Raw genomic sequence first — 22763 nt, 5'->3', positions numbered from 1 at the left:
TATCTCATTACTCTGCATGTGCTGCAGCACCCGAGGGACACCAGTTAATGTCCAACTATCCCCATCTGTGTGAGGCTGAGAGGGGTGAGCAGGGGACAGGCTGGATGTGGGATCAGGACTGTGTAATTCTAACTGAAGGCTGATGAGTGCACGCTGGTCTGAACGCACAGCGTGGAGTTCAGGTCTCCAGAGAGCTGCAGTCAGAATGGTCAACACCAGTTACACCACAACAGGGTGGGAATGAAGAGAGGAGAGACTTCAGCTAAAACTATGAAAAGGGGAACAGTGAGGGGGAAAACACAGACATGAAATGCATGAATACAATGAACACACACACACAGAGTGTTGCTGCCACTCACCAGGCAGCGTCCGTTGACACACACCGCTCCCGGCTCCTTGTCGCAGGCCGTCCCATCGAGCACTCGGCCAAAGTTGTAGTAGAAGTTGTGTCCCAGGGCCAGACAGCTCAGCTCACAGGGGTTAGATCCTGCAGGAGGAGATCTCCAGTCAGTCACTCATTCAGGTTATTATGAGAAAACAGGAGAGGACAGAGAGGACAGAGAGGACAGAGAGGACAGAGAGGGAGGAGGCTGAGACAGAGAGACAGGCAGCAGGTGAGGAGAAACTAGCAGATGTCATGAAGGAAACTCATAGCCCTGTGTGGATTAAACACCCAGCAGGCCTCACAGTGGACGAGAGAACCACGGCAGCCTGAAAAGTTTATCACCTCACTGCTAACAATACAGTAACTACAGTTACACGTGAGGGACAACAGACAGAAAATATACCTGTAGGGGTGAGCGACCATCAGACCATCGTATGAACGCATAAACTCTAAACATCTACAAGCCTGCAGACTGCACACATGTGTGGAACATTCATAAAAACACAATGTATGGAAATAACCATCTGCCTCCCTACTGTACAGCCTCTCCCGTGTCTAGACCGCAAGCGAATCAGATGTGTATCACGGGTGTTTTTGGACATGAGGGGTCACGCCGCTTCCCAGCATTGGACGCTTGATGGGCTGCTACTATAGGCTCCTGTTTGGATGAATGCTTTCACTCGTGGGCTGCTGCTCCTCCCGGATTTCAAATCGTCCGGCTCGTTTGGAAACTATTTTTCTATATACTTCACCGAAATGTGTCTCTGAAAACATTCAAGGCGAGAGATAAGCCACACAGTTGCTGAATCTGTCGTAATTTTAGATCGACAACGGTTAGTTTAAACGTTTTTCGGGAGTTTCCAGAGGCGGCGAGTTGTCTAGACCTCAACTTTATGCAAAGGAGGAGCAGCCAGTGTGATGGTCTGGATGCGTTGCATGGCTGCTTACATAGACAATGAATGGGAAAGGACGGAGCCTGTGGACACGTACATCTATCCATCACACATCTCACGGAAGAGATACGCTCTCATGTTAATGTTGTCTCACGGGTGGAACTGCGACCTGAAGCGTTTATTTATGCTTAAAGTCTATTTTTTTGACAATACGTGCGTAAACACGATGGTGATACCCAATAAAACTACTTCTACTTTACAACATTACTACACTGTACTACATATTTTAGGATTTTATAATTTTAATTATTTAACTTTTATCATATTAACTGGTATTGGACTATTGACTTGTTCTGACGACACTTGATTTAAATCTCAAGTCTTGAGTTTTTGATTGGTCTTCTTGACTTCTGGTGGCACAGCAGCTATGACGGCTTTTACACAACTATACTTATCTGTTTTCTATCTACTGCCAGTAAAACGGGAAGAATTAACCACTTTGTATTGCAGAAAGATTGCAGTGCATCTACACCACTGTTGTAAAAACCTTCTATCTCCAAAACAACAAGTCCTCAGCAGCTGAACGGTGAGTTGTGTTCACTGACCTCCATAAAAGGTGGTCCATCTGAAGGAGTTTCCAGCCACCAACGGTCTGTCATTGAAGGCAGCACACTGCATCTCTCTGAAGTCCTCCGAGCTGGGGGGGCACTCCTGCACACACACACAATTCCCTGAAAGTTTATCTCAAACTCAACCTTAACAACACACAAATCAGTGTACGTGAGGAAAGCAAGCCAACGAGTAAAGTCAAGAGGAAAAACACAGAAGGCTCTTCTCTTTTTTCATCTTCATCTCATCTGATCGTTCCAACACACGGATAGTTTCACAACGACATGAACATCTGGAATGAAGCTAAGTGGTGAGTGAGAGTGGTGTGAAAATGGTCGGCAAACGCTGCTTTGTTTCAGGTACGTATCATAACAACAGCTTGTATATCCGCCGTCCTTTAGGTCTTCCGGTTTCCCTTTTTGAATGATGAATACAGACTACCGCGACCTGCTGGTATGGAGAGTTAGGGTGCATTCACACCAGATCCAGTGGTGTCCACCCATTCATTTTGAATGGAAGAAGCCGCGGAAAAGTAGAGACAGAATCAACTTTCAGAGAAACACAACGTCACGCTGCGGTGGCCAATCACGTAACCGACGATCTAGAGCTATACAACCCAGCCATGAGGCAACAAAAGACGTTAATTGTCGCAGTTAATGGGCCATTAAAGTGACTCTTCCACATCGCCTCACAACCCTGCGTTAAATCGTTGCAAAGCCTGATCTGGTGTGAATGCAGGCGCAGAACGTATGTGCTAGCTGGCCATCAGCTGTAGTCTTTGTGGTGTGTTCAGGCAAAAGTCGGCCCTCGTTGCCGCTAGTTCTTTGATGCTTGTTTGAAGTGTCTGGGCCTCAACCCCAACTCTTGCCCATACTTTAACCCTGTTGTAATTCTAATCTTATACTTAAAATAGGCTTATTGGGTAGAGCAGGTCGTCCTTTAACCACAAGGTTGGGGGTTCGATCCCCGGTTCTTTCTGACTGCATGTCAAACTGTCCTTGAGCGAGACACTGAACCCCAAGTTGCTCCCCGGGCGCTTCACAGCAGCCCACTGCTCCTAAGGATGGGTTAAATGCAGAGGACAAATTTCATGTATGTACCTGTATGTATACAATGATTCAAATACAAATGAATAACCTTGTGGTGAGTCAGCAGATGTCTCAGCGTGAACAGAAAGAGTTACTTCATGTTCATATCATGACTTGCAGCAGAGAGAGAAGTCGTGAATTTGCATCCATTCATTGAAGCTGTGAGATCATCACGGCGTACAAACTGCCACATGCTCACACACTCCAGCATGCTTAAACACGCTGCGACCCATCTGTGTGTTTTTCCTTTAATCAACACGGGCCGCAGCGACTGGCTGTCCAAACACACCCAACACGCAGCCCAACGTGTCTGACACACATCCGCTGACCTCACAGCACAATAGCAGGTCTGATACTCGACTGTTCAGAGATAAATCCCAGAGTTCAGAGCGGCAAAGACACGAGTTAATATGTCGGTGAAATTCCAGATCACACCCTGAAACACCTGCCCCGAACACACACACACACCTTCCAGAGCAAACAGCAGCCGTTGTTCTACAGTGTTTGCATCGAAAGTGGGTTTTTCATTCAGTGTGAAAAGCTTTGAGCTTGACTGACCTTGGTGTTGCAGATCTTGTATTGTCTGGGATCTCCTGAACACGGTCCGCCCACCGGGTTCCTGGGACACAAGAAGAAGAAAACAGAGATTTAAGAGACTGAGAAAACACAGAAGGAAAGAGTTTTCACTATCAGATGGAAACTATGTCGTCATTGTGCAGGCGGCTGTCACGTCTGGTTGGACAACAAGTTCTCTCATACACAAAGCACATCTCCCACACATGGGACTCACACATTTGTTAGGATTAATCAACAATAGGTGAACATTTCATTTAAAAAAAATATTGTTCAGAAAAAAGTAGTGAAAAATACCGGAAAAATATGTGACAAATGTCCGAAAAATAGGTGAAAAATATTAGTGAAAAATGTCCCGAAAATATAAGTGAAGGGTCTGAAAAATATTAATGAGGAATGTCAGAAAAAATATATGAAAAATATCCAAAAAATATGTGAAAAAGATTTTAAAAAATATGAGTGAAAAATATCTGAGAAACATGAAAAAATGTCAAAAATATATGTGTAAAACATCCAAAGAATGTTTGAAAATTGCTGATATTTACCTGGTGATGCAGGTGCGCGTCCTCACCGAGGCGCCGCTCCCACAGCTGCGTGAGCAGACAGACCAGCCGCTCCACGCCGCCCACTCGTTCCGGAAGTGCAGCTGCCGCCGGGCGCGCGCCGGACGCCCCGATGCCGCCTCGCCGGAGGGATGCCACCCAGAAACCCACGACTGAGACACAGATGACAGAGAGAGACACTTTAATGCTGAATACTTATTATACTACTTATTTGTGAGTTACTTTTTAAATAAATAACATTTTGATAACTCAACACAATTATTGATAAATTACAAATCTTTGCATTTGCATCTTGATACGTTCACAAAATCAACACTGATTAGTTTCTATTCCAGCTGCTGGTTTCTGTTTACAGTATATTGTATTTCATGCAGTCAGTGACAACTCTCTCTCTGCTCTACTGCGATCGCTCTGCACCATCACTCTGCAGTGTTGATCTGCATGTTCAAAGCTGTCAGCAGCTCACAATCCCTGCATGTATAAGAGGAAGACAGAGAGACCACAGTGGTGGCAGAGTGACAGGAGATCATTTGTGAAAAAGGAAAAAGCATGCTGGGTGACGCCGAACAAAACCCCCACGTTATTTACAGCCAAGAATCCAACAACAGGCGGATCCACTGAGAGAGTAGATGGTATGAAAACCAACCTTGTGAGCCTGGTGGATCAGGACCATCAGAGCCAAACAATAAAAGTGATTAGAGAAATCTCAAACACATTCCTGAGTGTTTGCCCCGGAGGAGGACTGACAACTGGCAGCGTTCCCAACGCTTTCTCATACAGGAGCTGGATCACACACACACTTCTTTAACTCTTTTCACACACACACACACACACACACTCAACAACTGCTTCAGCTACCTTTCTATCAGGAGGGGCTGAAGTCATCTGGAGTATCTGCTGTGCAAGATGAGAGTTTACGCTCAGCCCACATGTGAATAAGAACATGTGCAAAAACAGCTGTTGTCCTCGTTTCCCACCACTTTCCTCAATTAATATGCAAATTTATGCAGGATTCTCCGCTGTATAATCACATCTGAGTGGTGTAAGTAGGATGTTTCTGTCATGTTCTGCACTTAATTTATTATGTTTACAAAGGGCTGCTAATTCATTAAAATATTTGTATCATTCAAAATGTACCTTAAAGGGAGATTTGTCAAGTATTTAATCCTCTTATCAACATGGGAGTGGACAAATATGCTGCTTTATGCAAATGTATGTATATATTTATTATTGGAAATCAATTAACAACACAAAACAATGACAGATATTGTCCAGAAACCCTCACAGGTACTGCATTTAGCATAAAACAATATGCTTTACATTCACACATCTGGAGGTCAGAGGTCAAGGGACCCCTTTGAAAATGACCTTGACAGTTTTTCCTCGACAAAATTAGCTAAATTTGGAGCGTTATTTAACCTCCTTCTTGACAAGCTAGTATGACATGGTTGGTACCAATGGATTCTTTAGTTTTTTTTAGTTTCATATGATGTCATTATCTTCACTCTAGCTTTAAAACTGAGCCCGCTATAACGTTTAAGGTTGCGTTAATGCATTAAAATAATTAGTGGACTTAAAACTAATTTGCATTAACACGTTATTATCACGTTAACGTTGACAGCCCTACTTAAGAAACAAAAACGTCAATCAAATGTTAAATTTTCCCACTTCACTTGTATCAGCGACCCCCATCTCGTGCACAATGACACTTAAATTATTACATTTTAGTTCCTTTAGTAAATTAGTAAATTCCAATTATAATAGTTTCCCGACTCATAATGCTTCTCGTTCTTCAACAAATCCAAAATGACGGTTATTGAAAAAGGGTCTATTTTTGTCAACAGTCTTGCACATTCCTCTGGTCACAGCTATTCATACTTTAATATATGACACAGTTACACAAAACACTTTCATACATGTATGCACACAAACACTTACAATACTCCCACTAACAAAAACAACTAAACGTCTGTTTCATACGTCTCGTGTTAACGTGTATATTTCGTTACACCTTGCTCTGTTTAATTTGTCACCTGTTTGTACTACAGTATGTCACACTGACAAAATCAAATAAAAAAAAGTGTGTCTACTTTTATAAAACATAAAATGAATAATAATTCATAAAACTATTACGGTAAGGCGTTTTGAACATCCACCTCTGTGATACAACTACAACATCCTCAACATCCTAAACCTCAAAACTAACAACACTTAACTGATCATCTGCGTCTGACTGCGCTGACATTCATGTTGTTTCAGCGGAAACACTGAGGCTCTTTGACTTCGTGACTTTGTGGCGCACGCACGCCCGCCCGCTCGCACGCACACACACACACACACAGTCAGCTGAGAGCGACCTGTGCTACGACTCTCCATCATTTTCCATGGCAGGGTCACCTGAGGTTGCCCTCATTAGTGTTACCGCCGCTCAAATTAGCGTTGATAACAGTTGGAGATGGGGTGAGCTGGCTTTCTACATTAATGACAGTGACCTTTGACCTTTACAATGCACAACCCCCCCACACCACCTCCCTTCTTTCACATAAGAAAAAAAAGTCTGCTCTTTGACAAGCAAACTGCATACAATAACAGAGACAAAGACAGACTCTACAGTCCAACACGCAGGTGAACAGTAACGCTGTCTCCCACCAGTTCTCCCAGTCTGTCAGCAGACCAGTTCTCCCAGTCTGCAGAGACAGACACGGCTGGAAAAACTCTACACTATGAAGCCAACAAGAGGACAACTGCATCCACAATCTTAATAATCTGATTATGTGCAAAAAAAACCTGCACATCAGCTCAGATTTATCATCTTAAAAATGACTCTTAAAGGTGCAGTGTGTAGGATCTGGTGGTATCTAGTGGTGAGGTTGCAGATTGATTGACGCAAAAATGTGAAAACATGAATGTCCCTCTCTAGAACCAGTGTTCGGTTGTCCGTTCTGGGCTACTGTAGACACATTCTTGCCAACCCTCCCAATTTTCCCGTGAAACTCCCGTTTTTCATCGCCCTCCCCCGTTTTCCTCCCAGGGTCACACTTCTCCCGTATTCCTCCAGATTTATGGCAAATTTTTACACCTTTTTTCCCGTTTTTGTTATCTCAACCTGTTTCTGGCATTGTGCAGCTTGTATAATCCTTACTGTTTCCACCTGGAGGACAATAGAGCTACACCAACTGTCTTTTCTTGGCGGAGGAAAACTGCTCGCAACACTGCGGCGTGGTTTGAGCTGCGTCGCCGCACATCACAGCATCACGGTAAAGCCGTCGTGGCGTGGTGCAAGCCATTGGAAATAACGTGTTTCAGAGCTCAGTGGCGTCGTGGTCGCGATGTCTCTGAAAGGACCTTCAGTGAGTGAGAGAAGGCGAGGGAAATTGGGAGTACTAAGAGACAGATATAATCAAGAAGGAGCAAAAAATGAATGAATGAATGAAAACTGATGAATATTAGTTTATGCCAAAGATTCACACAAGTTTTCTTTCCTGAGAATTAAAAGTAAAATTAAAAGCAGGCCTATTTAACAAAGTATGCTGCTGCAGTGTACTCATTATTTTGTTATTTTCATTCTTTAAAAGTCGGAATGCAGGAAAACAAAGTCTCTGAAACTCCCTATTTGTTCTGGGGGAGGAACCGCAGATCCTCCGCTTTGGTTTTGAAATCCTCCCTATTCTGATGTTTCAAGGTTGGCAAGTATGAGTCTAAACATGGTGGCCGGCTCTGTGAAGAGGACCCCCTCTCTTATATTCATTATACACTAAAGAAAACATACTTAATATGTATATTACATTTCTGCCAACACATCCTCCTAAACGCTACACACTGGTCCGTTAAGTCAGACGTATGCTACTGCCACTGACTCTTCCACAGAATACACACAGAACACCATCTTCTCCTTTAGTGTACTATGTCCTCACTATTTTGTTTTAATCATTATTGATCAAGTCCTGTTTGTTTTCTTATCTGCAGGATATCTAAAACATGTGTGAACAGATCTAAAGGAATTTTTTACGAGTCAAAGAACGAGTGATGATGTTTTGGTGAATTCTTGATGATGACAATTACAACAAAGTCTATTCGTACAAGATGCGTCCTCGTTGCTGTGTGCAGTTCTACCCTGAATGGAAGAACAATATGGAGCCACAGATGTGTGGAGGATGCAGACAATATGGTGTCAGTTCTGCAGCAAACTTCAGTTTCATATCGCAGCTTAAGTCTCCGTCAAGACTCCAGTTTTAGCCAAAACATGTAAAACACCATTCCAATAATATTAAAACAAGCTCACTGTATAAACTCTACAGAAAAATACACCTGTAGTTCGACACGGTTACAACCAGCTCTAGTCTTGCATTTTGCGTTTCATGATCCACTCGCTCTATTTGTCTTGTTCTCATCTGGACAACAGAGACGTTTCCAGTGCAGCTGCGATGACTGAATGCAGAAAATGTTTCAGCAATCTGAAACATCTCAAACAACATTTTTTTTTTAAACGTGGCAGTATTTAGTTTTCCTCAACGTGTCATCACGTCTGTTTAAATGACACCAGTTGAAACACGGACTCGCTGTGCAATGAAAAGCTGATCTTTAGTGTGTGTGTGTGTGTGTGTGTGTGTGTGTTGACCCTCCATACATTCCTGTGTTTGATGTCACAGAGAGCCGGTACAGAGGAGTACTACGGGTAGCTGATCTCTGACTATGTGTTGGTTATTCCAGCCGGGCCTGGGGGAGGGGGGTCCTGTTTGACTTTTTACAACAAGACAAACAGTGATGAAAGATGGACGCTGCGGTCGGAAGTAGAAAAGGTGGCGCGGCGGCAATCAGAGCGTGGAGAGACCAAGAGGAACATTACCACAAGACAAAATACCACCAGAAGACAAAACACGCTGCGAAAACAACCCAATCAGCAGCGGCGACCAGCAGACCTGCTCACATCTGACGCTGGTCAGAGGGATATGATTGGTTTATTAACTAAATGAGTTGGATTTTCCTCTCTGGAACCCCGAGAGCACGACTTCTCTCTGCACAAATTAGCTTAATCACAACATTTAACTCTGTCAAACGTAAGAAAACGAGGACGTAAAGGCAGGACAAAGTGTGGAGGCTGTGGGAAATGGCCCTGGGCCCTGACAGACGGGACCTATGAGGTCCCATCTGGTGTACTTGAAACATCCAGCTATTAGCTTTGTGTATTTGCACAACACAAAGGTTGACATCATGGCTGCCGACTGACTTGTTGTGTACAATCGCACTTTTTTATCTGTTCAAAATGTACCTTAAAGATAGATTAGTCAAGTATTTAATACTCCTATCAACATGGGAGTGGACAAATATGCTGCTTTATGTAAATGTATGTATATATATTTATTATTGGAAATCAATTAACAACACAAAACAATGACAGATATTGTCCAGAAACCCTCACAGGTACTGCATTTAGCATAAAACAATATGCTCCAATCATAACATGGCAAACTGCAGCCCAACAGGCAACAACAGCTGTCAGTGTGTCAGTGTGCTGACTTGACTATGGCTTGCCCCCAAACTGCATGTGATTATCATAAAGTGGGCATGTCTGTAAAGGGGAGACTCGTGGGTACCAATAGAACCCATTTACATTCACTGATCTGGAGGTCAGAGGTCAAGGGACCCCTTTGAAAATGTCCATGACAGTTTTTCCTCTCCAAAATTTAGGGTAAGTTTGGAGCGTTATTTAGCCACCTTTGCGACAAGCTAGTATGACAAAAAAACATTTATTTAGTCTGGCTTTTATGTAGTGTTTCATAGTTTTATAGTTTTTATTTTTAATACTTATTTAATTTATCATCACCATTATAGCGTTTATTTGACTATTTTATTTAATCATCATTTTATTGCTGATCATTATTATCTCTTTTATTCTATTTTATTTTATTAAAATTTTATTATTTGAATACAATTTGCTTATTTTGTGTAGTTTCATAATTTTATTTATTTATATTTATTGTTATTTTTATTATTTATTACTTTATTTATCTTTTATTATCTCAAATACCCATCTCTTATTGCTTTCTTACTCTAAATCGATTTTTAACACTCTATTTTTGTCAATCGTCTGTCCAGCACTTTGAATTGCATTTGACTTGTTTGAAAGGTGCTATATAAATAAAGTTTGATGATTGATTGATTGATTGGTTGATTGATTGATTGATTGATTGATTGATTGATTGACATGGTTGGTACCAATGGATTCTTTAGGTTTTCTAGTTTCATTTGATGCCAGTATCTTCACTCTAGCTTTAAAATGGAGCGCGCTACAACCTCGAAAGATTGAAAGATCAATTGCGTTAATGCGTTAAAGAAATTTATGACGTTAAAACAAATTTGCGTTAAAGCGTTATTATCGTGTTAACTTCGACAGCCCTAGTTTTACTGTACCTTTTATTTGTTAACTTTTGGTGAATGGAGACCAAAGAGACATTTTGAATTGTGTGAATGAGTGAAAACAAGAGGAAGACTAAACTCTGGCGAGACCGACCAGACGAACAGCAGCAAGTTTTCTCTGCTTCATTATTTCTCCTGTTTTACAGGTTTATTATCAGGTTTATTACACGCCCCGCGTAGTGGCGCCTGTTACACGTGCGTGCGTAGGTTTACGACATGAGAAGGAGCTGTGGTTGACGATAAATCCAGGGTCAATAAAACAGTGAGAGGTGTTGACAGTGAGCAGAAGCATTCCTGTCGAGGCCGTGCGGTGAGTTGTGTTGATGAGGGCCGGTCGTACTCACACTCTGCGGGGACGACAGGCAGACGGGAGCGACCAGCAGCAGGACGAAGGTCAGGGCCTGGCACAGAGTCAGCTTCCTGCAGATGGAGAGAGAGAAACAAACACCGTCAATCAGCTGGGAACATCACAATGTTTTACATCTCACACACACACACACAGAGGAACGCACCAACACAGAAGGGAAGATGCTGGCGTTGTTACAGCAGGTGTTTGAGAAGCAGAACGGAAGGAAACAGACACGTCTCTTCACGACACTTCAAACAGCCGAGGTCTTTAGGTCATTGATAATATCCACAAATAAGCTGCAGCCCCCTGTGGGCAGGAGCCAAGGTCAGGAATGCCCCCCCATCCAGCCAGTATCATTAATTCCCCCCCAGCCACCCCAACAGTGCCTTATTAACTCCCACACAGCCGAGAGGAAGAGAGGAAGAGACCGCCTGCCTGACTGAACACCACCTCCCCACCGCCGTCCAACTTTTGACCTCCGTTACATAAAAGATGCTAGAAAACCTGCTGCATCGGTATCACCTGCTGCTTTTACATGAAGACTTTTAATTTCACTAATAATCAGAATAAGAGCTCAATCACAGCCGGCTCAAACTAGCAATAACATGTTTACTAGGGGGAGATTTATGCAAACACACAAAGAAGCGAAAAGTGGACCTTAAGGTGGGATTGTTTTGCAGCAGCATAAAGTTTACACTGAGAGAAATATCCAAACTCAAGACTCAAGACTAGTTTTTATGGCTGCACCAACACATCAAATGGAAATATTCGCGGTGCATCATTTAATACAAATCTACCCAGAATTCAGCCTGACATGTTTGGCATCTTTGGAAACGTTGGGATCTTTACTATGATTTAAAATAAAGTTCTGAGGGTTTGAATAATGTTTGGCTGCACAGCATGAGTTTGTAATCACTGACCTACTAGCAGGTCAGTGTTAAGAGGTGCCCCATGATGGACACCAGTGCATTCATTTTGTCTTGTATACTAAATATAATAGGAAATGGTGTTTTTGACAGTGAGGCACATCCAGAGATCTGTAGGTCTCACTAAAACAAAGAATACGAGTTTGATCAGCCTTGATATCAATTAGGAAACTAGAGACTAGGGCTGTGTGTTGGCAAGAATCTGGATATACAATACGTATCATGATACCGGTGTTACAATTCAGTATATTGCGATACTGTAAGCAAGACAATATATTGTGATATTTTTAAAAATTGTCATAGTATAAAGAACTCACCAGCATACGCATAAAATCTGAGTAAATAAAAGTTACTTCTTTATACAATCAGAACAGTGGGATCTGCATCACAGTCCCTGTAACATCCGACATCATAGCACTACTTCGATAGAGAACATACACTGATCTCTTTGCCAATGAAACAATGAAATAACTATTGACTAAGTTAATCTTTGCATGTAAACTATTAATTATAAATCAATAGTGTTTTGAGGATCAATACAGTATCACAAAACATAATATTGCAATACATGATATTTTCAGTATATTCTTACACCCCTACTAGAGATCATCTGCGAAGCCAAATCGGTAGGAGTAAATAGCCCCTTCCCCGCTTCCTACCCCCCTACTTCCAGCACCTTTGCTCGGACCACACCTCTTTCTTCAAACTCTGCCTTCATTTTGATCTCAACTACACACCTGTAAAGTTTCGTGACTGCATCTTACACGGTTGTGATGCTATCGCGGTAACAAAATCTGTCCACAGACAGACAAATATAAACACCTGGCAAAGTCCTCTATCCCTCCTCTGTGGTAGTTCCCGCTACAGCAGGTGTCTCCAGGTCAGGTCCACATTCTGCCCTGATGACTCACACAGACTCAAGGTGAAATCAACACCAGCGTCGCCGTCACGGCTGGTAAACATACTGACCTTGTAGATCAGCTTGGGAACAGATACCAGGCTCTGATAGCAGAGTAAACCTCATGTATGATCTACTACCTCACCACAACACAGGCTTCATTTTGAGACCAAAAGCAGCACGTTTTTCTATATCAAAAGCAATTATAAGCGACTGTAGTACCGACACAGTGTGAGATACGTCTGAGGTGCTACCAGATACCAGATAAGCCTTTTGTTGAGTGTTTTGCTCTACCAGCTGCCTCGTCTCTTTCTTTACCTCCGGGAAAACACGGCGAGGAAACAGTGATTCTCCGTCTTGTTTCTCTGATTCATCACAGAACAAGTGCCTTTTCTGAGAAGTGCCGGTGATTCTTGGAAAGCCCCTCTCTTTGACTGCTTCCTGGCACTGCTCTGCTAACAGTGTGTCATATATACGTTTAAGGGTCTGTTTTGTGATGAAGCATGAAGCGACTCAATCTTCTCTGTTTCTGACCTTCTCTCCCACATCTCCATCATTTATCTCTCTCGGTCTGCTCCCTCTCTTTTATCTCTCGCCGGGCCGTAAACACAGCGTTTGGCTCCGTCCCAGGTCAGTAGTTGCCCTGTCCAATTAAACGATACACATCTCCCTCACACTCGGCTGAGCAGCCCTTCCCTTCAGCGCCCTGGGCTCCCGTCCTGGCCTTACATGGGGGAATTCATATCGGAGGAACAAGGAAGGTCGTGCTGACCGTAAGAGGCGATGGGCTCATAAATCACGATTGATGTTCAAACAGACTTTATTCTGCTTCCAGCGTCTCAGCTGCAGGACTAAAGGACCATTGTGTGCATGCACGTCTTACCTCCTGAACCACTGACCAGTTTCTAATACTGTTTTAAATATCTATGTATTTTACTACAGTTAAACACTACATGAGTCCTGTAATCCATCACAGGTCTGCATGCTTTTTATCAATGTTTGATTGTGAGTTAACACAGTTTACATCCAGTTTGATTTGAAAAGTCTGCACTGCATTACCTCATAATAATTATAGTGTAACTGTGACAAAACTAAATGCACACTTGATGTCTAGTTGTGATGAATTGCTCTGCTCATTCATTTTTTTATTGCTCTGTAATTAAAGGAAACCGGCTTTATTGGATGCCGATTCAATATGCATTGTGATTTTTAACTATTGCGAGTCTACAAGTATTGCAATTCGATATTACAATTTATTGCGATTTTTGTTAACTTCACCTGAAGTCAAATATATCAGTCATTGTCAGGAATTATGAAGCATTGTGTGTTTGTAGCATTCAGAAATGTAGCTATTTCAAGGTACAAATATGGGACTTTAACCTGGGAATATCTCTAAATGTTAAAAACTTTAATGGCGGACGAAACATGATTGACACAACAAGAGGTCGTATTTATTTTCAATAATGTTTGTGCATTGTTTGGAAGCATTTTTACAGATGACCAACACTTAAAGTTTGTTTTTGAAGTGATGCACAAAGCTACAGATGTCTCCAGCGTGTTTTAAACATCAGTGGTAATGAGCAGGGTGAGCATTCATAAAGCTAAATTATATGAATACTGTTGTAATCCATATAGATGAAGTCATTTCTTTCCCTTTCACTTGATCTTTGGCTCCAGTTTTAGCAGTTCTGGTCACCGAGTGGTCGCCCCCCCCCCACCCTACAGGGTCCCCCACAGAGGTGAGCAGGGGTCAGCCCGCCTCCTCCGGCTCTCATTAAGACTATAGCAGCACATTAGTGAATAGCTCCGGGGCAGGCAGAGGGAAATGACTTTAATCAATACGAGACTCCTTGTTTATTTTCACTGACATTAGTCGCTCTCATGACCGAGGAAGAAAAAACACACACCGACCCAAACAACACCCAACTACTCCTATCATTAAACAAATAACAGAAGAAGACTGAAACCACCAAATCAATTAGCTTTATCTGAACGTCGCTCTGAAATTGAGTTGGGAATTTCAGAATATTCTCTGACATCCTATAAGCTAAACGATTAATCTGGAAAACAATCAGCAGACTAATTGATAATGGTAATAATCAGCCCAAACATCCTGGACGTCATATTTTCCCACGTACACTTTAATAAAAGCACCATAAATTAGTATTATCTCTTCCAAAGTTTTGTTTTCAGACCTGTTTGCTTGTTTGTATGTTAGTTAGTGGAGTACATCGTAAAATAAAATAAAGTCAAACTTTGATCCCCATAGATCTGTGCATTTTGGTATCTGAAATGATTAATCGATTAATCTATTAGTCGATCAACAGAAAACGAATTGGCAATCGATTAATAATTTGGATAATTTTTGGTAATAATTCTCTGATTCCAGCATCTCAAATGTGAATATTTTCTTCTTTTCTTAGTTTTCTGTCATCGTAAACAGAGTGCCTTTGGATTTTGGACTGACAAAGCCAGATATTTGGAGACATTACTTTGGGCTTTTGGGAACTGTTGATGGACACTTTTCACTTTCTTCTAAAATTTTCGCTTGATTTGACTGATGTGATCGAGGTGTGTATGGTGAACACTGAGGTGGAAAGTTAGAATATTTATGTTAAATATTAAGTTTATTGATAATATATATATATATATATATATATATAGTATTTACTTCTTCCTACTCCTTTTTCAGACGTGCAATATTTAATTATGTTGTTAATGAGAGTTTGTTGTATATGTTTGCTGGATATTGTTGTTCTGTTTCCTTATAGTCTATATAATATTTTCATATTTTTATATTATTATTTTTTACATAATCAAAATAAAAAATCTAAATCTAAAAAATAATATATGCAATAAATTAATATCACTTTGTATTTTGATACAGATTTGGATTTTTAAAAAATCTAAACATTTTGTATTATAATAAATTTGATTTTTGAAGATTGTGCAGCTTCAGTTCTTCCTAATTATGCCTGAGAAACTCTGGTTGTGTTAAAGGTGCAATCTGTAGGATCTGGCGGTATCTAACGGTGAGGTTGCAGAACCAACTGAAACTTCTCCCGTGTGCCAAGCGTGTTGGAGAACTACGGTGACCGACGCCAAAACACAAATGTCCCTCTCTAGAGCCAGTGTTTGGTTTGTCCGTTCTGGGCTTCTGTAGAAACATGGCATCTAGCTCCGTGAAGAGGACCCGCTCCCTATGTAGATATAAACGACTCATTCTAAGGTAACGAAAACACAACGATTCTTATTATGTGATTATACACTAAAGAAAACATACTTATTAATATTATTTCTGCAAATAGATATCCCTAAATGCAACACACTGGTCCTTTAAGTCTCAGATGAAGATCACCTCTAAAATCAAGTCCACTCCTCTCCATCCAGCCTCAGCAGCAGCAGTAGAGGTGGACGAGGCTCTCCACCCTCATTGATAATTCCTCAGTAACCTTTGCTATAAACACACCCTGACAGACAGGTAGCTCTCACAGTCCCACCCTGCACAAATAAACAACAGCCCCATGCTGTTATCATGTAATTACATTGTGCTCTGGTTCAGAGTGCATCGCAGGTGAGAATGTGTCCTTTAACCTGGTACGAGTCACGTCAACACCGGAGACACCTGACTGAAGATCTCTGCTCCTTCAGCTTCTTTGTGAGGGTCTAAGTGTTTCTGTATGGGGGACCCACAGACGTCTCTTTTGTCTGCACACCCACCACGTTCGCAAAAGCAATACGTCTTCCAACCAGGGGGCCGGTGTTAACCTTTGACCTGCCCGGAGATTTAGCTGTGACCCACCCAGCGTTCGGGCGAGCCCGGTGGAGGGTCTGATGGTTATATGGAGCTGCTGAATGAATTGACACAACCTTTAACAGATGTTCAGTGTGAGGGCTCTGCGCTCAGCTCTGACCCCGGGGGTCTGTGGTGACTATGAATGAGGCGGCAACAATCGGACGCTCGGCGGCCTCGGTCAGCCCGCATTGACACAAAAACCAGCCTCTTTGAACACAAGTGGAGGGCCTTTGTGCTTCAGCAGCTGCCTCACTTGAAGACGCAGTAAAACACTGTAACAAAAAGAAATCAAAGACTATTGTGTATCTGCACAAAGCACCCAGAGAGCGTTGTGGTAGATGACTAAATCAAAGACAGACTAGGTGTCGTGTTGTTGGTTTTGTTGTTGCCAAAATGTCTAGACCCAGCCTCTTGCTCAACTATGGTTCCTTTCCCGCTTCGCTGCACTTATCTCGCTCCTTCCACGACAGGGAGAACAAACTTGGTACACCGTCATACCTCGGGGATTATCAGATTATCTTTTCACAGCCACTTTGACTGAAGCAGAGCCTCTCAGGTCATCTACAACATGGGAAACATGGCAGAGATGTACGCAAGTAATGGAGAATAACAGACAAACGGAGGGTAATCACTTCTTCTACCAGGCAGGTGCCAACAATGAGGCCAAAAAGACTCAACCTCCTGAACACATTACACATAACACTTAAATCATACATCAAAATTGTTGTCTAAAAGCTGCAAATGTAGCCGCGGGGCTGGGAGTTTCTGAGGCTTCTGTCTCCATCAGATTCATAATTACAGCTAAGAAACACTAATGGTCTAGTGGCAGAACTCCCAGATCTGGATCACCACCAAAACCAAATCAATTGTTCCTTGGCGCCGAGCCCACGTGTCCATCAAGCTTCATGGAAATTCTTTCTCTGGGTTTTTAAAACATCCTGCTGACAGACACTGAAACTCACTAACTGTGTAAAAAACACAACCCCTAATCCTGCTCTGGAGCTTTCAAACAGTAAAGTAGAGGCTTTTCATCACGTTCCTGCAGACACACAGACACACACAGAGCAGTAAACTCTTATCTGACTGAACCTTGAAACGGACTGACAGAGAGCAGGGCTCGGTAGTGAATCAAGTTCAAGACCTGGTTCAAAGTAAGCTGGAAACCGTGTTTAGAGGAGCAGGGGGGTCTTCAAAACGTTCTTCAGAGTGAATACCTTAAAGGAAAAATTCACAACCTTTTATGGGGATGTCCAATCAGTGTTGATGGTATATGTAGACTTTAGAATCAATAAATTCCTCAGTGCTGCGTTATTGACCCAGAAAGCTGAGTTTTCCTGCTCTTAGAGCCGTGCCATCAGTGCCTACATGTCCCAGGATGCATTATGTGCGAGCTTCTGACGTCTTGAGGGTCTCCGTCGGCCGTATCCTCTTGCACGGCCAATGCAGCCGCCGCCACCGGCCTCTCTCCGCTGCATTTCTTCAGCCGTATACTCTGGCTCCAATAAATACGGCTGAATATCCGAGTCACCCAAAACACTGTGAAATGCATCCTCGTCCACAACATCCTCTGCACTCATAGTTTGGGATGCAATTTTTGCTGTTGGAAACATAGCTAGTTTGCAAATACAAGCGAGGAGAACAAGGTAGTTTGAGCTGTTTTTGAGTGGCATCTAGAGCATTACGCCTGTTGTTCTTCCTCGCCTCCAACTACGTCACCGTCAGGTCAAATGACGATGCTGAATGCAGGAAGAACTACAGATTTTGCTGCAACAACTCGACTACACTTACTATCAACTCTGATTGGACATCCACATAAAAGGAGGCAAATTGTTGTATGTTACAGTAGACCTACTCTTTGTCATTTATACCTTTAAAAGCTTTTGGCAAAACTACTCCGATACTATGTCAAAAATACTTTCAATAACTATAAATGTCTCTCCCCATATCGCCATGTTTGGGTTTCCAGAAGACTATACAACCGTTACACCTCCAAGCAAGATGTTCTACTGTAGCTTTCACTACTGGCAAGACGGCATCTTCTTCACTGGAAGTGTACTAAAGCTCCCTCCAGCACTCAGTGGCTCAGTGATATCATGTCCTTTCTAAACTAGAGAAGATTAGATATTCAGTGAGAGCTAATTCTGATAAGTTCTATAATAAGTTCTATAATAAGTGGCAAACGTTTCTAACATTGTTCCACTCTCTGCGATCTCTGTCCCCTGACTGACGCTGTCTCCGTCTCTCATTCGCTTTGTTTTGTTTTCGTGGGTTTGAACTTTGATTACATCTTTAAAATGCAGAAAGCATGGCTTGTTTTTCTTTTGATCAAGTAAGTCGATTATTCGTTTCTCTTTTATTGCACCATATTTCTTAATAAAAAATATTAAACAACTAGAATGATTTTCCCTAAGTGACAAAAGTGTATAGCTATAAACAACGATTTAAACAACAGGCAACATTGACTACAAATAGTGTAATACAGAATTGTTGCTTTCTATTACGTTAGGTGACTCACAGTTGGAGCACTTCACAGCCTGAATGGACAAGAACCTCTTTTGTTGAATCATCAGTAAGAAACGATGAGCAACCGAGAAAACATCTAACAAGTCAAAGGTGGACGTAAAACCTTAAGAAGACTTTAAGGTGGAGACGTTAACTATGACTCCCACGGTGCACTCCAGTAAAACAACAATCAAAGACCTTTAAAGTCTGTTACATGCACCACCAACAGCAAGCAGAAGCTAAAGCTCACGCTGTCAAGAAACGTAACAAAACCTCCTTTGCTTTCAAATTCCGGCTCAATTTCAGATGAATTCGGCAACTGTGGTGAAGAGTTTTCCCTTCCAGATGAAACAATTAATCATTTTGGATTTAACTACAGCTGAGATTCGTCCCTGTGACTGGCTTCTTATCCAGCGCAACTAAGGTAGAGCTGTCCTCAAACCAAAGAAAGTCTTAGTTGACTAACACTCGAACCGATTAGTTGATTTAATCGACAGATTTTCAGTTTCTCCACAAAGAATCGCACAAAAGCACCACTTTATATCTGGTGTTTACCAGAGATGAGCTCATAAGTTTCTTAGAAATACATTTTTCAGCATGAAAAAAAGCATAAAAAACTACTAATTAACTAAAGAAATCGTAGTAGACTAATCAGCTCTAAACTACTTATTTAGAGCCATCCACAATACCTAAATGACAGACCTTTCTGTACCTGGGGCAGATGGGTTTTTTCCTCAATAAAACTACTACCTTAAGTTCTTTCATTACCTCTACCTTTAGTTCAGGCTGAGTTTACTACTCTATAACTTTACTGTGGATCAGAAGCTCTGTGTGCATCTGGGCTTCATTACAGTCAGAGCCTGTGATGGTACATCTGTAGAAAATGAGCTTTTCAGCACAAAAATGTTTTACCTAAAGAACATCAGAAAGTGTGGATAACTTTTTTGTGTTTATTAGATTATAAAATAGACAATTAAGCCGAGTTAACAAAGAGGTTTTTTTTATAACTACTACGCTCCACATCCACAGGGAGGAAAAGCATTGAAATTCCTCCCCGCGGGAGAGAGTGACATCATAGTATGTAACACCAAATTAGAGTCCTCGTTTTGAAGCTATATGCTCAGTGTTCCATGGTAAGAAGATTAAATCTGCTCATGGGGCGGATGGGCTCCTTCCCAAACAAACATTCCTCCAAAGAGCTATCAGAGAGACAGAAAGTGAGCCCTTAGCCATATCCTCCTCTCTCCCTCTTCCTCCTCCTCCTCCTCCTCATCTCCGTGCAGGCTGACAGACAGCCGACACATCTCTCCTGACACATTACATCCAATGCAGCCCATAAAAGGGAAAATCACTCTTTAACATCTTGGGTGCAGAGAGAACTGTTGGCATGTATTGTTTCCACTGAGAGGAGTGACCCGGGGTACGGAGGACGGAAACTGCCAAAACCAAAAGTATCGTCACGTGCCGTTGTTGCTACATGGCGCGTTTCCAGCGGCATTCGCTCTGAACGAGCTAAACCTTGGAAGGGAGACTAACGGTGAGTCGGCAAAACAGTTCAGCTTCAGACGGTTGATCTGCACACCTGTACCAGTACGAGGCAGCGATGAGGGGATCAGCAGGAGGCCGACGACCCGTTGCACGGAGCCGGGGATGAAGACTGGAGTGTAGCTAGCTGGCTAGCATATAGTCAGTCTATGCACTCTGACCCCGTGACATACGTTGAGTGACAGCACCCTCATTTGCATAATGAGGCAGAAATGCATACAGATGTGCAATGTGTGAGGTAGGCATATGACGGTGAGGAAAATTTCCCACCGGTTAATAAACTTGTGACAACACCGGTGTTACGGATTACACCGGACATTTTACATGAAAAGACAGCGCTCAATATGTGTGGATGGATTTGTGTCTGGCCTCTCTGGTCCAGCTTTCGCTGCGAGGCCGCAGGCTTCCACCTGCCGTCGCTGCGCCGAACACACCGGCTGACCGCTCCGTTCTCCGCACGGCGACTGCCTCATTAGCGTTATGGTTCCCTTATAGCATTGGGTTTAAATCGGACGTATTGCCAAATAGGTGCTTTTGCTTTTCGCTTTGACATCACATCCTCCGCCATCGTCTTGTCTGTAAACTCTCTCTCGTCCCGTGTGTGAAATCTGACTCCTGCTACTCTGAGCTGAGACTTCGTACGGAGCTGACACTTTCACTTTCAGTTTGTAGCATCCGTCGTCCAACTATGTATTGATAACACACCGCGGATACGCCAAAAAGAACTAAATGGGTTTTATTTATGTAAAAAAGAAAAGCAAAACGACCGTGGGGATGGTGGGTACATAATGTAATCGTTGTGTGCCCGACCACCGTGTAACACCGACTACCGCGGCAAGCCTAGTATGAAGAAATATATAAATAAAAGAATACAGAAATTAATAAATTTAGGGAAATAAATAAGGGGTGAAATGCAAAGGGAAAGTTGTGCAGAAATAAATGAATAAAAAATTCATAAATATATAAAAAAAAAACATACATTTAAAAATAAATAGAAAATAAAAATAAATGCAAAAATAAATGAATAAATTAAAGAAAATTATAAAAATAAATACATAAATAAATAAAAGGGAAAATTAAAAAGAAGAGTAAATAAATTAGGTAATTAACACAAAGATAAATAAATAAAGAAGCAAATCAAAACAGAAATATCAATTTATGTCACATTAAAAAAATAATTAATGGCTACATTTATGTTTAATATTAGTTTTGCTACATTTAATATAATATTTATTTATTTATTAATTTTTTTATTTTGGCAGGTTCCGTCCTCCATACCAGGTGACCAGAGGTTGTCAAGGTGAGTTTAAGTTTACGATATAAAGAGACAGATTTAGAGGAATTCAGTGCGACCCTCTGCAGTCCCCCTGTGTTTGTGTTCTCTGCTGCAGGGATGGGATTAGATCAAATATGAGCTGGGTATTTATAGGCCTCTGACCTTTAGGAGATAAAGGTAGTGAAGCAGGATGGGAGGAATGTAGAGCCAGGAGTTGCAATATCACAGATACTGTATGGCAGGAGGAGGATTACCTCACCCGCTGGCAGGAAGTAGTTCTAACCAGACTGGATATGACTTCTGCCCCCCCCAGAGAAAAACCTTCACACACCACAGGGTTATCTAAACCGCTTCAGGTCAAGTTCCTCTCATGCAAAAGTCAAACGATGCCTGACATGTTGCAAGTATGCACCACATTTTCCTGCATGATAAAGTGCAAAACAAACAGCTTCCAAGTAACTTTTGGGGGGAAAAACTCTCAACTGTCTCTGGAATTTATCACCTCCCATCCTTCACTGTACCGCAAAAACATGTTCAAGGCTTTGCAGCTCCTTGCAAGAAAAAGGTAAATATTTAAAGCCACCACACAAGAATTTTCAAAGAAGCTGGACGCAAGTCATTTCAATACAAAGCTCCATCAGACTGGAATGATCTTCCTCTTTTTCTGAGATCTATTACTTCTTTCCGTTGCTTCAGGACATCTTTATTTTCTCATCTTAAAGGTCCCAATTTGTGCTCATTTTCAGGTTCATACTTGTATTTTGTGTTTCTAATAGAACATGTTTACATGCTGTAATGTTAAAAAAATATATATATATTTTCCTCATACTGTCTGCCTGAATATACCTGTATTCATGCTCTGGCTGAAACGCTCCGTTTTAGTGCATTTCAACGGAATTGCGTTGCTAGGCAACAGCTTGGGTCCATGTTTACTTCCTGTTAG

At 41.9% G+C, this 22763-nt stretch overlaps 1 protein-coding gene across 1 annotated transcript in view; it reads right to left on the bottom strand.

The window, feature by feature from the left end:
• adamtsl5 (ADAMTS like 5) overlaps positions 1-22763 on the bottom strand; it is a 39687-nt gene that overhangs the window by 15235 nt on the left and 1689 nt on the right. The window contains exons 2-6 of the mRNA XM_037755252.1: positions 10873-10948; positions 4094-4263; positions 3534-3594; positions 1884-1989; positions 360-487 (exon numbers count right to left, since the gene is read on the bottom strand). Coding sequence (XP_037611180.1) covers positions 360-487; positions 1884-1989; positions 3534-3594; positions 4094-4263; positions 10873-10948 — 541 coding nt within the window. The remainder of the gene's footprint in view (positions 1-359; positions 488-1883; positions 1990-3533; positions 3595-4093; positions 4264-10872; positions 10949-22763) is intronic.

This window comes from Sebastes umbrosus, chromosome 2 (genome assembly GCF_015220745.1).
Source record: "Sebastes umbrosus isolate fSebUmb1 chromosome 2, fSebUmb1.pri, whole genome shotgun sequence".
In the NCBI taxonomy this organism is placed as follows: domain Eukaryota; kingdom Metazoa; phylum Chordata; class Actinopteri; order Perciformes; family Sebastidae; genus Sebastes; species Sebastes umbrosus.
The sequence above is the reverse complement of the archived record's forward strand: the minus strand, read 5'-3'. Positions and strand labels throughout refer to the sequence as shown.